At 39.4% G+C, this 15900-nt stretch overlaps 1 protein-coding gene across 11 annotated transcripts in view; it reads right to left on the bottom strand.

Moving 5' to 3' along the window:
- Window positions 1–3093: 3093 nt before the first annotated feature.
- Epb41l2 (erythrocyte membrane protein band 4.1 like 2) overlaps window positions 3094–15900 on the bottom strand; it is a 229656-nt gene continuing 216849 nt past the window's right edge. For all 11 annotated transcript variants that reach the window (XM_017795339.2, XM_017795341.1, XM_008822132.3 and 8 more), the window contains one exon: window positions 3094–4331. Coding sequence is in view for 1 of the 11 variants with exons in the window: in XM_029558164.1 (XP_029414024.1) it covers window positions 4296–4331 (36 nt within the window). In the remaining 10 variants the exon portion in view is untranslated. The remainder of the gene's footprint in view (window positions 4332–15900) is intronic.

Genomic DNA, 15900 nt, shown 5'->3' with positions numbered 1-15900 from the left:
TTTTTGGCTTTCTGAGGCAGGGTCTCCCTGTAGCCCCAGCTGGACTGTAACTATGTAGACCAGGCTGGCCTCGAACTCACAAAGATCCGCCTGCCTCTGCCTCTGCCTCCCGAGTGCTGGGATTAAAGGCGTGTGCCACCATGCCCGGCTATGGTAGGTTCATATTTAAGAGTTCTCCACACTGTTCTCCATAGGAGATGCACGAGTTTGCAATCCCACCAAAAGTGAGTGCTCCCCTTTCTCCACATCCTTGCCAGCATTTGGTATCATTTGTTCTCTTGATCCTAGCCAGCTGGATTGGGGTAAGGTGAAACCATAGGGTGGTTTTAATTTGCATCAATGTTGAACAGTTTTTGAGATATTTCTTAGCCATCTTTATCTCTTCCTTTGATAAATCTGTTCAGATCTTTAGCCCATCTTTTAAGTGTCTGAAAACAAATCCTGACTCCACCACTGTCAAGTCCAGCCTTGGCAGACAAAAGAAAAATGAGGAGCAACCCAATAGAAGGATGCTTTTGGAAGCTCTCATCAAGAAATTCCAATGGACTTTGATAGGAACATTTGAAATATGCCTTATTCTGACTTTTTTCTGGTTCCCTGTCTAGAACTTGTAATGCTAACTACTTTTGCCTTTACTTCTCCTTCACATCTCCTATTCATGATTCAAGGACTTTCTTTTCCCCTTAGAGACAAGAGTTATGCAATTTGGGTGTCTTTTAGATAGACCCACTGAAGGGGTACTCCAGTTGCCACACCCTGCATCCTTGTTCAGCATGGAAGAAGCCAGAGCGGCCTGTGTCTCAATTCCTTATTGGCAATTTGGGTAACCTCTTCAGAGGATGGTGTGATAAGATTACAAGGTGGGAATTGGCTAGGCAGTTAGGATTAAAAAAAACCCCAAAGAAAAGTAGCCAGTTTCTTGGCTAAAAGTCAAAATGTCCTTGGGCCTCTTTGGAACATACTCTGTTCCAAAGGCCAAAAATGTCAAAAGTATTTGGGGGCACTTATCTAATCCCTAAAAGATTTTAGGGTTACCTCTTCATGGTGGGGGGGAATGTTAGAGTAGCAGAAAGCCCCAAAAGAAGGGCTGGGGAGAGAGAGAGACGTCAGAAAAGTGATGGGGAGATATGGGAGGAGTTGCAGGAGAGAGAGTGGGCATGGATTTGATTAAAGCACCTTATATGCATGTATGAAATTCTCAATAAAGTTTTTTTATGTTAAAAAAAGTTATAATTAACTTCTAAGGTACTCCAGTGCTTTCTAGTAAAAAGTCAAGCCCAGATTTTCCTTGAAATTCTAAGTTCTTTGGCAAAATTAAACCTCGGAAGTTAGAATTTACATCTTAAAATCCTCCCACTTGAGACTCTAATTTTCAAAGCATGCTCTAGCTCTTAAGAAGCTAAGGCTTGAGTCTGCAATGTTCCCTACAGATTCATGTCTTAAGCACTTGGTTTCCAGTTTGTGGTACTATTTTGAAGTTATGAATGGAGTCTTTAGGAGGTAGCCCTGGTTTACAGAAGCAGGGCATTATGGGTAAATCCATACATGTCCCTGGCTCCTGCCACTCCATCTACTTCTTGAGCACTGGGAGGAGTTTCTGCCACATAGTCTTGTTTCTGCAAGCTCTGCCATGATTTCCTTTGCCATGATGGACTGTAACCCTCTGAACTGGTGAGACACAATAAACCTTCCTCCCATAGGCTGTTTTTGTCAGGTATTTTGTCACAGCAATGAAAAAAGTAAAACAGTAGTCTTGCTTTCTAATCAGAAGCAACTTCCGAGTTATCACCTTTAGGCCACGGCACAGATCTTGAACAAGCCAGAGAATGAAACAAAAAGCATGCACTACAAAAGTATCATTTATAATTAACACCGAATAAACGAGGAATCTAAAAAAATTCCACTAACAAAACTTTCAAATCCATATCTCAAAGTTCTTTTTGATCTACTTTCCTATTTACTCTGATTTGGGCTCTTAGAAGCCCAGTTTAATAAGTGAGATTATGACACCCTCAGAATTCCTTTGTAAGAAGTACAACATACTTAAGACAGAATTTGTTGATGTTCACACATGGGATAATTACCAATATTGTTCCAACTGGTTCTTTAGGCATTATGTCCCCACACGATTGATAGCTCCAGGATCTTAAGCCCTATCCATGCTACCCAAGTCAAGTAAAACTGAGCCCTAAATGTGTTGCCTAGTCAATGCATGCTGTGAAGGCAAACTTTCCATCACTACTATTATCATGAGATGTATGCATGGAAGAATATAGTTTTCACCATCACCAACCACTATGGGAAGATCAATCTATGATTTAAATGTGAATGTTATACATGCAAACTTTCTGATGGGAAATATATGCACATTTGGTTCCATAGTATTTCCAATGCTTGGCTTGCTGAGATAGGCTTCTCCAGAGAGTTGTTTTTGTAACAATTACAGAGAAAGTGAGAAAGGTCTTTCGCAAGTTGAGAGATAATTTAGTGGAAACAGATCTCAAAGACAACAGCTTGGCAAATTATATTCATCATACTCATTTAAAAAGACTAAAGACATTATATAAAACATTTCAAAAGGACTGTGCTCTGTTGACCATTTTCTGTATAATGTTTAAAAGAAAACTAAGTCTATAATGACGGTGTGCCATGGTGAAAGCAGTCCAGTAGGTCATCTCAGTTACACTTGGAAGCAGTCCCTTAGCACAGTCTGCCACTACATGAAGGCAAAATGGACATACAGTAAAGCAGGACATGAGGCAGAGGCACAAGACTCAGATGGTACAGCTGAAACATTTCCCGAAAGCAAAACAAGTATACAGAGAAAACATGCACAAACATCCCTCGCAGAATCCATATGAGCTGGATCCATCATTTAAACAGGCAGAAGGAATCTGGCACACTGCACATTGGATTTGCAAACTTTCCACATTGCTTTCACTATTTCGGATCACGGATACTGGCAGCAGCATCAAATTTAAAAAATAGAGCTGAAACACTCAAAAATGCCACATTCCACAAAATACTAGGCCTTCTGATGGAAATACCACTCCAGTTTATTCTTTTAAATGTTTATAAAAAGAGAAGGGACAGTTTAGAGAATAAACAAACTTTATTTTATAACAGTATTACATAAAGCAAAATATCATTTAATACAACTTGAAGCTGCTATAAAATCTAATCTGGCATCATAACTATACATAGGGTCAAAAGCAAAGGAGAAATGTTCAATACAGTTAATAAGTCCCTACCAGGGCTCTGGTGTCAGCTTTAAATGGCATAGCCTTCTTATAATCAACAAAAACCCCACCATTTCCCCCTACCCTCTCCTTCCCAGCATCTTCAAACCTGCAAATCATCAAGCTATCTTAAAGAGATATGCCTGCTCAATAACAAAAGGTCAGTTTCACATGTAGACAAAAAGTTTTAATACAAAGCAAGTATTCTACCCAAATGTTCAAATAATGCAAAGTATTGAAATTTGGAACCATTAAGAAAGAAAGCACTAAGATTTTAAGCTGCCTGATTTTTTAGAAGAAGAGAGAAAACAAGTGTTCTTGTTTTCCTCCCTCCTGTTCTGGAATGCTGACGAAGAGCATGTTTCTGAAAAGTAATGGCACTGTGGTGTGACAGGTCTCTCAACACAGTGCATGGTCACAAAACTTCGTAATTCTCCAGTCTGGAGATTCTCTGACTCTCTACTAAAAGTAAAAAGTCACAGGACTGGAAAGTCAAAAGGGTTTAATATAAAAACATCCCCAGTGAAATTCTCAAACATTAGAAAATTTTCAAGATGTAAGAAATGCTTTTAATGGGTATTAATATTTTCTCATGCAGTGTATTTACTGCAATCTGAAAACTGTAAATATTGGCTGTAAGAACTCAATAGAAAGAAGCATGAAGAATGAAAATCACTATCTAAATTAGTCATAGAGTTTCCTTTCCATATAACAGCACCTGTTCAAGTGAACAGCACCTTACCAGCTGGGGCTGGCTTTGTTCACTGTCATTTGAGCAAATGAGTCACAAAAAGTGGGTAGGAAAGGAAACAAAACCAAAACCTCTTAACAAAGATGGAGGGGGGGATGGAGAGACAAGAATATTTAGAAGTGGTTATAAAACAAATAATATATTAAACAATGCACAGGAACAGTAATAGACCAGAGCTGTTAAGGTAAGGTTTGATGTTGGCATTTTAATTCTTCAGGCTTCTGGTCATTGTTACCAGTTGTAGCACAAATTTGCTGGAGTAGTGGTGTGACGTTAAGACTTGGAATGCTCAAAATTCTTCAGATTCATGAAGTTGGACGTTGTTTTAAAAAATGAACTTTCTAGAAAAGAAAAAAAACAAAACTTAAGTATTCTTAAGTATTTTGAAAAAAGCCAAATAACCAAATTTTCAGTCAAGTAACCAACAGTTTATGTGTCTACATCTATCAGAAATACTATGTTTACCAAAAACAAGCAGGAAAGGCCATTCCAAACTTAGGGCCTTATAAGATCTGGAAAACGGAGTACACTAGAGCTGCAGAAGACTGAATTAACACAAAACAGAAAAATGGCATAGTATAGTGCCCCACACTCTATGGCCCTTACTCAGTTTTGCCTTCCGAAGTTTCAGCTACCTATAGTCAACTGTTGTCCAAAACCATTCACGGAAAAGTCCAGAAACAAACTTGAAACTGAGGACTGTTCTGAGTAGTTTGATGAACTCTTACCTCACCCCACCCAGTTCATGAGTCAACCCTTTGCCCAGCCAATCCACACTGTATATGCTATCTGCCCATCTGTCACTTAGTAGCTGTCTTACTTATTAGGTCAATTGTCAGAGTATCACAGTGCCGGCATTAAAGCAACCTCTATTTTCCTTAATAATGATGCCAAAATGCCTGAGCAGTGATGCTGGCAATTCTGACATGCCAAAGAGAAACCACAAAGTGCTTTATTTTAAGGGGAGAGGTAAAGGAGAAGACCATATATAGAGGGGTCAGTACTACTTGGTTTCAGGCATCTATTCTACTAGGAGCTGTACAACATATCCTCCTTTGGGTTAAGGGTAAAGTACTATAAAAACAAAGAAGTAAACCAGTGCAGGTAATCTAGACTTGGGGAGAACAAAAGTCAATTATCACTTCATTAAAATGAGCAGGAAGTAGTGAGAACAGTGAGGTGGAGACAACAGTGAGGTGGAGAGAACAGTGAGGTGGTGAGAACAGTGAGGTGGAGACAACAGTGAGGTGGAGAGAACAGTGAGGTGGTGAGAACAGTGAGGTGGAGACAACAGTGAGGTGGAGAGAACAGTGAGGTGGTGAGAACAGTGAGGTGGAGACAACAGTGAGGTGGAGAGAACAGTGAGGTGGTGAGAACAGTGAGGTGGAGACAACAGTGAGGTGGAGAGAACAATGAGGTGGTGAGAACAGTGAGGTGGAGACAACAGTGAGGTGGAGAGAACAGTGAGGTGGTGAGAACAGTGAGGTGGAGACAACAGTGAGGTGGAGAGAACAATGAGGTGGTGAGAACAGTGAGGTGGAGACAACAGTGAGGTGGAGAGAACAATGAGGTGGTGAGAACAGTGAGGTGGAGACAACAGTGAGGTGGAGAGAACAATGAGGTGGTGAGAACAGTGAGGTGGAGACAACAGTGAGGTGGAGAGAACAATGAGGTGGTGAGAACAGTGAGGTGGAGACAACAGTGAGGTGGAGAGAACAATGAGGTGGTGAGAACAGTGAGGTGGAGACAACAGTGAGGTGGAGAGAACAATGAGGTGGTGAGAACAGTGAGGTGGAGACAACAGTGAGGTGGAGAGAACAATGAGGTGGTGAGAACAGTGAGGTGGAGACAACAGTGAGGTGGAGAGAACAATGAGGTGGTGAGAACAGTGAGGTGGAGACAACAGTGAGGTGGAGAGAACAATGAGGTGGTGAGAACAGTGAGGTGGAGACAACAGTGAGGTGGAGAGAACAATGAGGTGGTGAGAACAGTGAGGTGGAGACAACAGTGAGGTGGAGAGAACAATGAGGTGGTGAGAACAGTGAGGTGGAGACAACAGTGAGGTGGAGAGAACAATGAGGTGGTGAGAACAGTGAGGTGGAGACAACAGTGAGGTGGAGAGAACAATGAGGTGGTGAGAACAGTGAGGTGGAGACAACAGTGAGGTGGAGAGAACAGTGAGGTGGTGAGAACAGTGAGGTGGAGAGAACAGTGAGGTGGAGAGAACAGTGAGGTGGAGAGAACAAATGAGGAGACACAGGACTGTGTACAGTATTATGATGCTAAGATGCACATGAAGATGTACGAAATGAATGAGAAGAGGAGGAAGGGAAAACAAAGTACACCAACAAGGGTAGGTATGAGTAATGGAGGGTAAGAAATATCAGGTCTGTTCTTTACTAGGACTAAGAAGCATGAACTTGATCCAATACAAAGAAAAAAACTCCAAGATTATCTAGATAAAAAAGACCAACTGGCAGTCAACGACAATGATCCAGAGCACAGTAAAGGACCAGGAAAAGGAAAAAGATGAGAAAAGTGGGGCTGTCGGCCATGCAGGGCAAAAACCCAGGAAAGGTTTCAACCTTTTCCCCTTTGGTTTGGGAGAAGTTTGGCCTGGCTGGATACGTATTTTAAAAGCATTGCTATGGCTTCAGTGTGGCAAGTAGTCTGAAGGTGAAGAGCAGCTGAAGTCAGGAGATTCCAGAGGTGTGAGGTGCTGCCACAGAATCAAGCTGGGCAGAGAATTCTGAGCAGCAACACAGGAGAGTCAGTGTGGTACCTAAGGAGGAAGGTCACAGAGAACTCTAAAGTCTGGGGCGGGGGGTGGTGGTGGTGGTGGTGAATAGAGCCTGTGTGAGGCATTAGGACTAGACACAGATTTGTGAGACAGCATGGAGGGATCCAACCAAGGCCCACAGGTAGAACTAAGCCTCGTGTGAGTATCAGGAAAACATGAAGGACAGACTCTTGTGGTAGCCCACAAATCTACAGTCAAAGGCAGGTAGATAAGAGAGAGAACTAAAAAATTTTTGTACTCTCCCAGAACAAGAAAAGGGCCTTTAGAATACAGCTGTTTCATTTTCTATTTCAGCTTGTCTAGCAAGCAGTAAGCAATTACCAAGATAGTGGACATTAATGGCCTATCCAAAAGATACCAGTCCCAAGGTCAATTAGAACATACACTTTGTTGGTTACACAAAACTCCTATTTTGATGAAAAAAATCCCCCCATAATTTAGAAGTACCACAGACAATATTACAGCCTCTTGATTATTCCTGACAGGATGATTAATCAAATTCACCGTTTTCCACCCTCCTGCCTGCCTTAGGTCATCTCATTACTCATCAGTACCTCTGCCTGAGTCTAGGCAGGGCCTATCAATGCTTTAAAAAAGTGTTTTAGGTTAGCAGTCCAAAAAAGAAAGTGGGGGATGGTGACAGAAAATACTGCTAATCAAGTTGCACTAGAGGGTATCTGAGACCTTTGGTCATGCTACCTATTCTGTCTGGTGAATATGCAACATTTGTTGAACACAGCTGTCAATCTATTTAGCTTACATCAGAAAACAAATCCCTTGACCTGCTGAAATAATACTTTGGACAGAGTAAGTTAGATTTATTATTAAAATCATAAGAAAAAAAAGTGAATGTTAGCATCCCTGAAAATCTATTGCAAGAATGAGGTTTAGGATTCTATATTTCATTTTCTCTAGGATCCATGTCATTTTATTTCTTTGGTTTTATAAAAAACAGGAGTAATAAAGCTGGACATGGTGGCGTATACTTTTAATCCCAGTACCAGAGAGGCAGAGGCAGGTGGATCTCTGTGAGTTCGAGGCCAGCCTGGTCTACATAGCGAGTTCCAGGCCAGCTGAGGCTACAGGGAGACCCTGTCCCAAAAAGATAAAAAAATATAAGTAATTAATTTTAAAAAGCTAATGCTACTTGCTTCAAAGCTTTTATAGGAACTGGGAGTCTGTAGGAAACTGAAGACAATAGACTTTGATTTAAAAACAGAAAAGAAAAACTCTCTAAATTTATTGAACTAAATATAAAGTTATACCTACATAAAATATCTCTACATGAATCTATGTATACAGCTGAAGGCTATATAACAAGAAACAGTGCCAGATAGAAGAAACCTCCCTTTGAGTTGTTGGCCAGGGTAGTCCAAGAGACCCCCAAAATTACATACGCTATTGCCACAGTCCTTGAGTGCCTCCCAGAACTTGAAGTGAAGACCCCATTGCTGAAGGCAGGACATACTTCGGACAAAAGACTTAAAGCAGTAGATCTAGAACTGACCTGGAAGCCACTTCCTTGAAGGCTAGCTCTCATAGTTTTGGAGGACACTATGCAAGCTGCTAAGGGAGAACATCAATCTATGGTTCAACCCTATTTTTAAGACCTAATAACCACAAAAATGACCAGCAGAGCAAACTATATTGGGGCAATAGTGGCACTTTTATCATGAGGGTAATTAACAGATACCTAGTTGGACTCAATGGCAGGGAACTCATGTATAGTACTGTAACCATAGCTACATACACATGGCTGGCAAGGTCACAGATCTCAGAGAAAACCCTAAAGCTGTCACATCCCTAGACAAATGTAGTTTCTTACTACATACTAAATATGGGTAGTTAGAGTAATAAGTATGCTAGTCACCACTAACAAAGAAGCTCTTTTTTTGGCAGAGGATGGAGATGATTAGAGAATTTCACAACTGGTCACACACAGAGAATAAGTAAGCGTCTGTGAGATGCCCAACCCTAAGTGATACATCAAAAGTTTCGTATTTACATATCCATGCATCATTTTGATTCTTCTTGCACTTAAAAATAGGTATACATTCCTGAAAAATAAGGATGGAACTACTAAATCACTGGTACAAAAGCAACAAGCATTAGACAGTCTTAATTTTTTTTTTGTATCTGTAAGAAAGAAGCTTAGTATGTGACAATTTTTCATAGCTTCTGAGTCTAAATGATGGCCATTTTATCCCCATCAAACTGAAAATGAGGTTCTGCATCTTTAGGTAAGAGTTAACAGAGTTTCAAGAACATTTCTCCTCCCCTTCCCCCTCTTCTTTCCTGTCTCCTCCCATCCTCCAGCTCCTTCCTTTCCTCTGCTAGGGATGGAACACAGGAACTTGGGCATATTAGGTAAGCATCCTACCACTAAGCTGTATCCCAGCACTCTTTTATTTAAAACTGAATTCTACCTCATATTTTAAAAGTCTAGAAACATTTATGTATTGTCAATACAAGTATTGAGAATTGCATTTTTACATCATGCAGTTCATCTTGTTTTTAACAAGGACAGTGCTAAGTATATAGATTTTAATTATGTGGTCAAGCAAGCAAAACACCCTGGACTATACAATGTCAGTAAACATTTCTAACTCCTATAGTCACATTCTCTAGCCTCTGTCCCCCTCTTTTGGACAATGTGAAAAATACATTAGTGTGGTTAAAGCTCATCTCATCACGGGTTGGATTCTATGTCCAAATTCTTCAAGGGCACATACTGGTCCCATGCTTGTCCTTAAGCTGTCATCGTAGGATCAGAAAGTTCTAGTTTATCCTCCCTAGTATACATTAGGAGAGAGTTTGGGAGGGTCACATGTGGCTCAGTTTTTAGACTGCTCAGCTCCAGAAACTGACTCTGTAAAGTGGTTTTAGAAAGCATTTAACACTGTCTTTAAGGTGTAAACCACTTACAGAGAGTAGTCTGAATTAAAATGCAAAAATGTACATTTTTATCCAAAATAATGTAAGAAAACAATGTGAATAATAACACGAAATTCTTCAATTTATGAACATGATTACCACAGAGAAATAATATAATCAGACATTTAGAAAACAGAAAGGACATATTTATGTAAGACACATTTATGAAATTACAAATGAGTTCTGTGCACTCAAGTATGACAGTCATTTCTAATGATCAACTTTCATTTTATTCTTTTGCTTTCAATCTGTATGTTTAAGTTTCAAACACTTTCTACTGTTTACATTGTGAGACTCCTAGACCCCAAAATGCAAATATATCAAATTTCCACTAGGTTAACACAGGAAATCTTGGGTTAAAGTGTTTATACTTTATACTGTGGTTACTGTATTACCATAGTAACGCAAAGTGTGGTCTACAGACTTTGAATGCTGTCAAGACTCCTTCAGGAGCCACAGAATCCACAGTGTTTTCAAGGCCATCAGTCATGCTAAGGCACTATTTGCTCTTTTCAGGGCACTAACATTTCATCAGTGATGCAACAACAATACAAGAACATCTGGTCATCTCAGCAAAGCAGTAGCAGTAAAACTGCACTAGGAGTTACAGCATTCTTGTTTATTTACTTTGAGCCAGGCCCAGGCTGGTCTTGGGCTCACAATTCTCTTGCCTCAGCCTCCCCAGTGCTGCAGTTACAGATCTCCACCACCACACCTGCAAAGTCATGGTATTCTTCACTAGGCCACTCTCACAGTAAAACAGAAAGCCATTTTCACTTGAGGATGTCCCTGATGGAAAACCATTAATCTTAAGTCCTAACCCCGAGTATGTCAATATAGTGTTCGGTTATGAACTGGAAAGCCTGCATGGAACACTCAACTCATGACAACTAGTGGAAAGGCATTTGGATGAACACTTGATTTGAGAGTCAAAGAAGCTTTTTTCATAAAACAGCTCTGTTTGCTTCAGAGAATTATGGACACAATCCTCATTTTGAATAAATTTGAGAACTGTTTATATAGAAATCTACTATTCCCAAGCTACTAATATTTTCTTCTTTCACAGGTGTGTGTATCCACTGAATGGGTGTGTGTGGGGGGGCTTACATGTAAGGTCTTTCCTCTTTTCAGTAAGATGAAGCTCATTATTTGCTCTACTAGATGCTGAGGAGTCCCATCTTCTCAAGAGGCTCTACAGTTAGGCCCTTCACCTTGGGTGGCCCACTTGAGTCATGTGCTTTAGGAATAAACACTTCCACCCAGTGGAAGACACACTAATGCTTTACTTCAAAGACAAAAACCTAGTTCAAAGTCTGCTAGAATCACAAGCTACTTAAATGTCTGTTTTCAGATTTTGAGTCCCTTCTCCCAGTATTGTTTTTAAGGTATGTGTTTGCCTTTCTCGTGGCTGCAGCTTTCTCTTCTCTGAAGGTGGGTGCAAAAGGGGCATTTGTCTATCACCCTATTCAGGCCAAGCTCATTTTGTTAGCCATTCTCCCTTGCCTTTAACCACAAGTGATCTCATCAGCTCAAATACATGGTTCTTCTCTAAAGCTCACAGTCATTTTTTTATGTTAGACTCTTTATGTTTAACATAGCCAAGTCATTCTACTGAAAGAATTACTACCACACAGCAATTTCAGGATAATCTGTCACACAAAACATCAATTTCACCTGAAAGAGCCCTAGCTTTGAGTGAAATCTGAAGATAATCCTACCTTCCACTCCCATGTAAATTCAGTTTCCTTCTTTCCTATGTATTTCCCAGCATGTAAGAAAAGCTGATACAAGGCTGGAGAGATGGCTCAGTGGTTAAGAGCATTGGTTGCTCTTGCAGAGGACCCAGGATAGATTCCTAGCCCACATGGCAGCTAACAATGGTCCATAACTCCAGTTCCAGGGGATCCAACACCCTCTTCTGACTTCCATGGGCATTTCACAACACAATACATGCAGGTAATATACTCATACACATAAAATACAAATAATAAAGTACTTAAAAAATTTTTTAAAAAGAAAATTCAATACAATACCCTCTTTTTACCTTACTTTTAGCTCAGCCACTCACAGACCAAGTGGGTTGGGCCACTCTAGCCTCAATGTCTGCATTAACCTCTCTAGCCTCAATGTCTGCATTTATCATAGTTGACTCTAGGGACCAATGACAAAGGTCTCAATAGAAAGCCAAACACAGAATAGTTACTCAGTAAGCATTAGCTAACATTGTCATATTTTCAAAGATTTTTCCTGTGTGACATTTCACTTCCAAATTAAATTCAATCCTACACTTAAAAACAGAGGTCCAGTATAGTTTTCCTATTAAGAACTGCTTGAGCCAGTATCATGATTTCCTCATTACAGGGTTCATCATTTAATCTAGTACTCTTTCAATCAGTTGTACACACCTGATAAATTGCTACTGAAGGACAGTGTTGAAAATGCTATTGTTGCACTCAAATATCCTGTGCAAAGATGTACAAAGTAATGTCCAACTAAGATACTGACATAGGAGACATGACTTGTTTTCAACAAATCTTTCCAGTGCAGCCCCAGTATAGAATTTGCTCTTCCCCAAATCCATTCCATTGTTTTCTATGTCTTTTCCCTTTCTTCCCAGTCTCCATCCATTCAGATTCTCCCAGCATTCTAAACAGCTAGACTTTTCTGTCCCCCATTTAGGGAGTCTTTTCCTGGCCTGTCAGTTTCCTGTCAAGCATCAGCCCTTCATCTGGTCTTCTCATCAAGCAAACTATTTTTATCCCTAAATGGTATGTGTATACAACTATCATAAGGCCTTCACCACAGGAGGCTCAATAGATATATATCTCCAAGGTTGAAAAAAGCAGGACCAGTCTGTAAAGTAGACTGCAGAATAGAAGCTTGGGGAGGAAAAACCCGGAGTTGCACTGACTCTAGAAGAAAAGCACCAATCTCTACCTGCCAATTTTCTTATAAAAGTAGAAAAGCACTGGGTGCCTTTCTCTGTTTTCTTTAGTTGATTAACTGTTATCTGTAATACACTAGGGGGACTCTAAATTTCTTTAAAAACATGTTTTCCTCAAAAACTCTGAAGCTTTGACAAAAGATTCCTAGACTTTTTAGAATTTGGCACTGAAGCTAGTAAGGTTTTCCAGTTCATTCTGTTACTTCAAATCCTGTGGGAACTTGGTATTAAAGCAATCTACAAAATTTAAAAGCTTCTTTTAAATAACAAGGATAGTGAATCATAGTAAGGTTACACGCCACACTTTATAGTGTCTAAGCATTTAGTTCATAAGATGTACAGGGTAATGAGGAAAAAACATTTCTTTGTAGCAACAAATCAAAGCCTAAAACAATAATGTATTTACAAGAAACCATGTCTTTTAAAACAACATCTTGGAACAGAATTTGAAAATTTCCATTTGTTTGTCTTAAATAGTAAGGTTAATAGTAAATTCTGTATTGAAAATACAGAATTCAATTTAGTTTTAATATATTTTGTTTCAACTTATTTAGTTTTAATATAGTCTATTTAATCCAATATATCTAAAATTATTATTGCAATGAGTAAATGTTAAAAACATTAGAGACCAGTTGTGGAACTTTGTAATAGTTTCAATAAGTGACTGTGAGGTGCCTAGCCCTAAGAGATACATCTACAATGCAACCTCTACACCTAAGGCTCAGGGAACATCATGCAAAAGGGGGCAGAAAGAGTGTAAGACCTTAAAGGACAAGACATGGGCTGCTAGTTAATGCATTCTAGACATGATATGGAAGCTACACCAATGAAATCTCCACAGTACAGTAGTCTAACAAGATCTGTGTAATGACAAAACCAGTTGACACACCAAGGTGGATGGGGAAAATTTTACAGGGTCCTACCTCTAGATGAAGAGTTGAGTTACAGGCAATCAATGGATGTTGAGGGAGGGAGAATCAGTATTCTCCAAGGACTAGCTCCCTGAGAAGTTATCTAATCCCAAGTGGGCAGCCCTAAACACAAGTACACATGAGCACCACTAAATGGACTCAATGCATTATACATACATACACACATACATACATATATATATTTGTGTATATATATTATTTATAAGTGTATATATGATAATAATAAGGAGATAAGAAATTGAAAGGGAGTGGGAGGGGGCCTGGGATGAGTTGGTGGGGACTGGGGGGTTGAAATAATGCAAATACAATACTCATATATGAAATTCTCAAAAGAAAAAGCATTTTTAAAAAGTTAGAGCATTTACTTCTTTTTCTTTACATGTCTGAAATCCTGTATATATTTATACTTACCACACATACCAAGTTGGACTAGCCACAAGTAGTACTGGCTACCACAGTGAACAGCAGGAATGGATTTCAACATTCTCTAATGGTTAGTATGCTACAGTGATGCATGAAGAGGTCAAGTAAGAGGTTATTGGAATGCAATCCTCATGTACAGACTGGGCTTTCTTAAAATCAACACACATATATACATACATACACATACACCCACATACACCTATAGCCATTAAATATCATAGCAAAAATCCCTTGATGTTACCCATATTTACATGTTTAAAAACATTTCTGAGGACTGGAGAGATGGCTCAGCAGTTAAGAGCTCTGGGTGCTCTTGCAGAGGACCCAGGTTTGGTTCCCAGTACCCACATGGCAGCTAGTAACCATCCATAACTCCAGTTCCAAGGGATCAAATGTCTTTTTCTGACCTCCATCACAACTGCACAACATGGGTACACTTAAATACATGCAGGCAATACACTCATAAAATAAATAAAATATTTTTAAATGTTTCTGAATGTCTAACAGAAAAGTTCTTGAGACAAACAAATTACACTTAGCTCTACGTGACCTATAAAAAAGGTCAATGGTAGAGACAATGATACTCTACATACAGCTTAAAATTACATATTTTAATTTCTATACTTTAAAATAAGCCATACAATAAACTAATAAAGTCAGACCTGTCACCCAAAGAGGCAAGGGAGTAACTCATAAGCAAAGCACCAAAGGACTTCATCCTGAAGGGATGGTCAAACTGTGGTGGCATAGAGCTTTGTGATGATCTAAGGGTAGCATCTCCAGGTCAGCTTCACATTGTAACCATGAAGAAAGTAGGTTCCACGTTTCAAACTTTCCAATCCTTCTAAAATTGCTGGACATCAACTTTAAGCATTAATCATTAAAATTTTAGCACACGCTATCTGAGATAAGATAACAAAAGAACAAAACTGTAGCTACAGCCTGAATATCTCAGTTTACCATTTTGTTTTATTCTTCTCTCCCCCCCCCTTTTTTTTGGTGCCATTTTTAAATACCCAGCAATAATGAAAAAAACTAGAGAGAAATGCAGCTTTTGTGATTAAGGGTCGGTAGCGTCAACAAATCTATAAAGCAATAAGCCCCTGAATAGAAAAATTGACAGAGACACAAGTTGGCAGTTACGGACATGTGAATAATGTAAGGACATACGTAAACAATATGTGAGTGTGTACACTATGACCTCACCAACAACGAGAAGATAAGAAGTGCTCTTGATTCACAATTACAAGATGGGAAAAACAAATGTTCTTTCCTAATGAGATTGGTAACACTTGTAAGAATGTCATTCACTACCTAGTTTTGGCAAGTGAGGGGAAGTAGACGCTTATAAACTGCTAGTAGGAGTCTAGATTCACAGACCATTTAATGGAGGGCAGTTTGGTAGTATGTCAAAAACCCTTGGTGGTTTATCAACTCTAATTTTTTTCCAATTTGCCCTAGAGAATTAATGAGATTAATATTTTTAAATGCACACACATTTTTACAACTGTGTGTACCACTGTGAGGACTAGGGGGATAACTTGCATGTGTACTTAACAGGGAGTTAAGCAAGCCATCATGGAGTAACCTAATGGATGTTGAAAAAGGATGAGGTAATAACAAGGAAACATATCTACAGTATACAGTGAAGGGGGTGGGGAGCAGGCCACATAGCAGAGCCTATATAAATACACAACTGTGTCTGTGTGAATGAGTACACACGTACACCATGGTAAAAAAGGATCACCTATCTCAGAGCAAAAACTTAAGAGCCTCTAATAATTTCTTCAGTCTCTCTTCTTTAAAAAAAATTATAACATCTCTTTTAGCACCAGACAAAAACAAAAGAAAAACCATATATATATATATCCATATAT

The sequence above is a fragment of the Nannospalax galili genome, unplaced genomic scaffold (assembly GCF_000622305.1).
Source record: "Nannospalax galili isolate Female #2095 unplaced genomic scaffold, S.galili_v1.0 scaffold186, whole genome shotgun sequence".
Lineage (NCBI taxonomy): Eukaryota > Metazoa > Chordata > Mammalia > Rodentia > Spalacidae > Nannospalax > Nannospalax galili.
The sequence above is the reverse complement of the archived record's forward strand: the minus strand, read 5'-3'. Positions and strand labels throughout refer to the sequence as shown.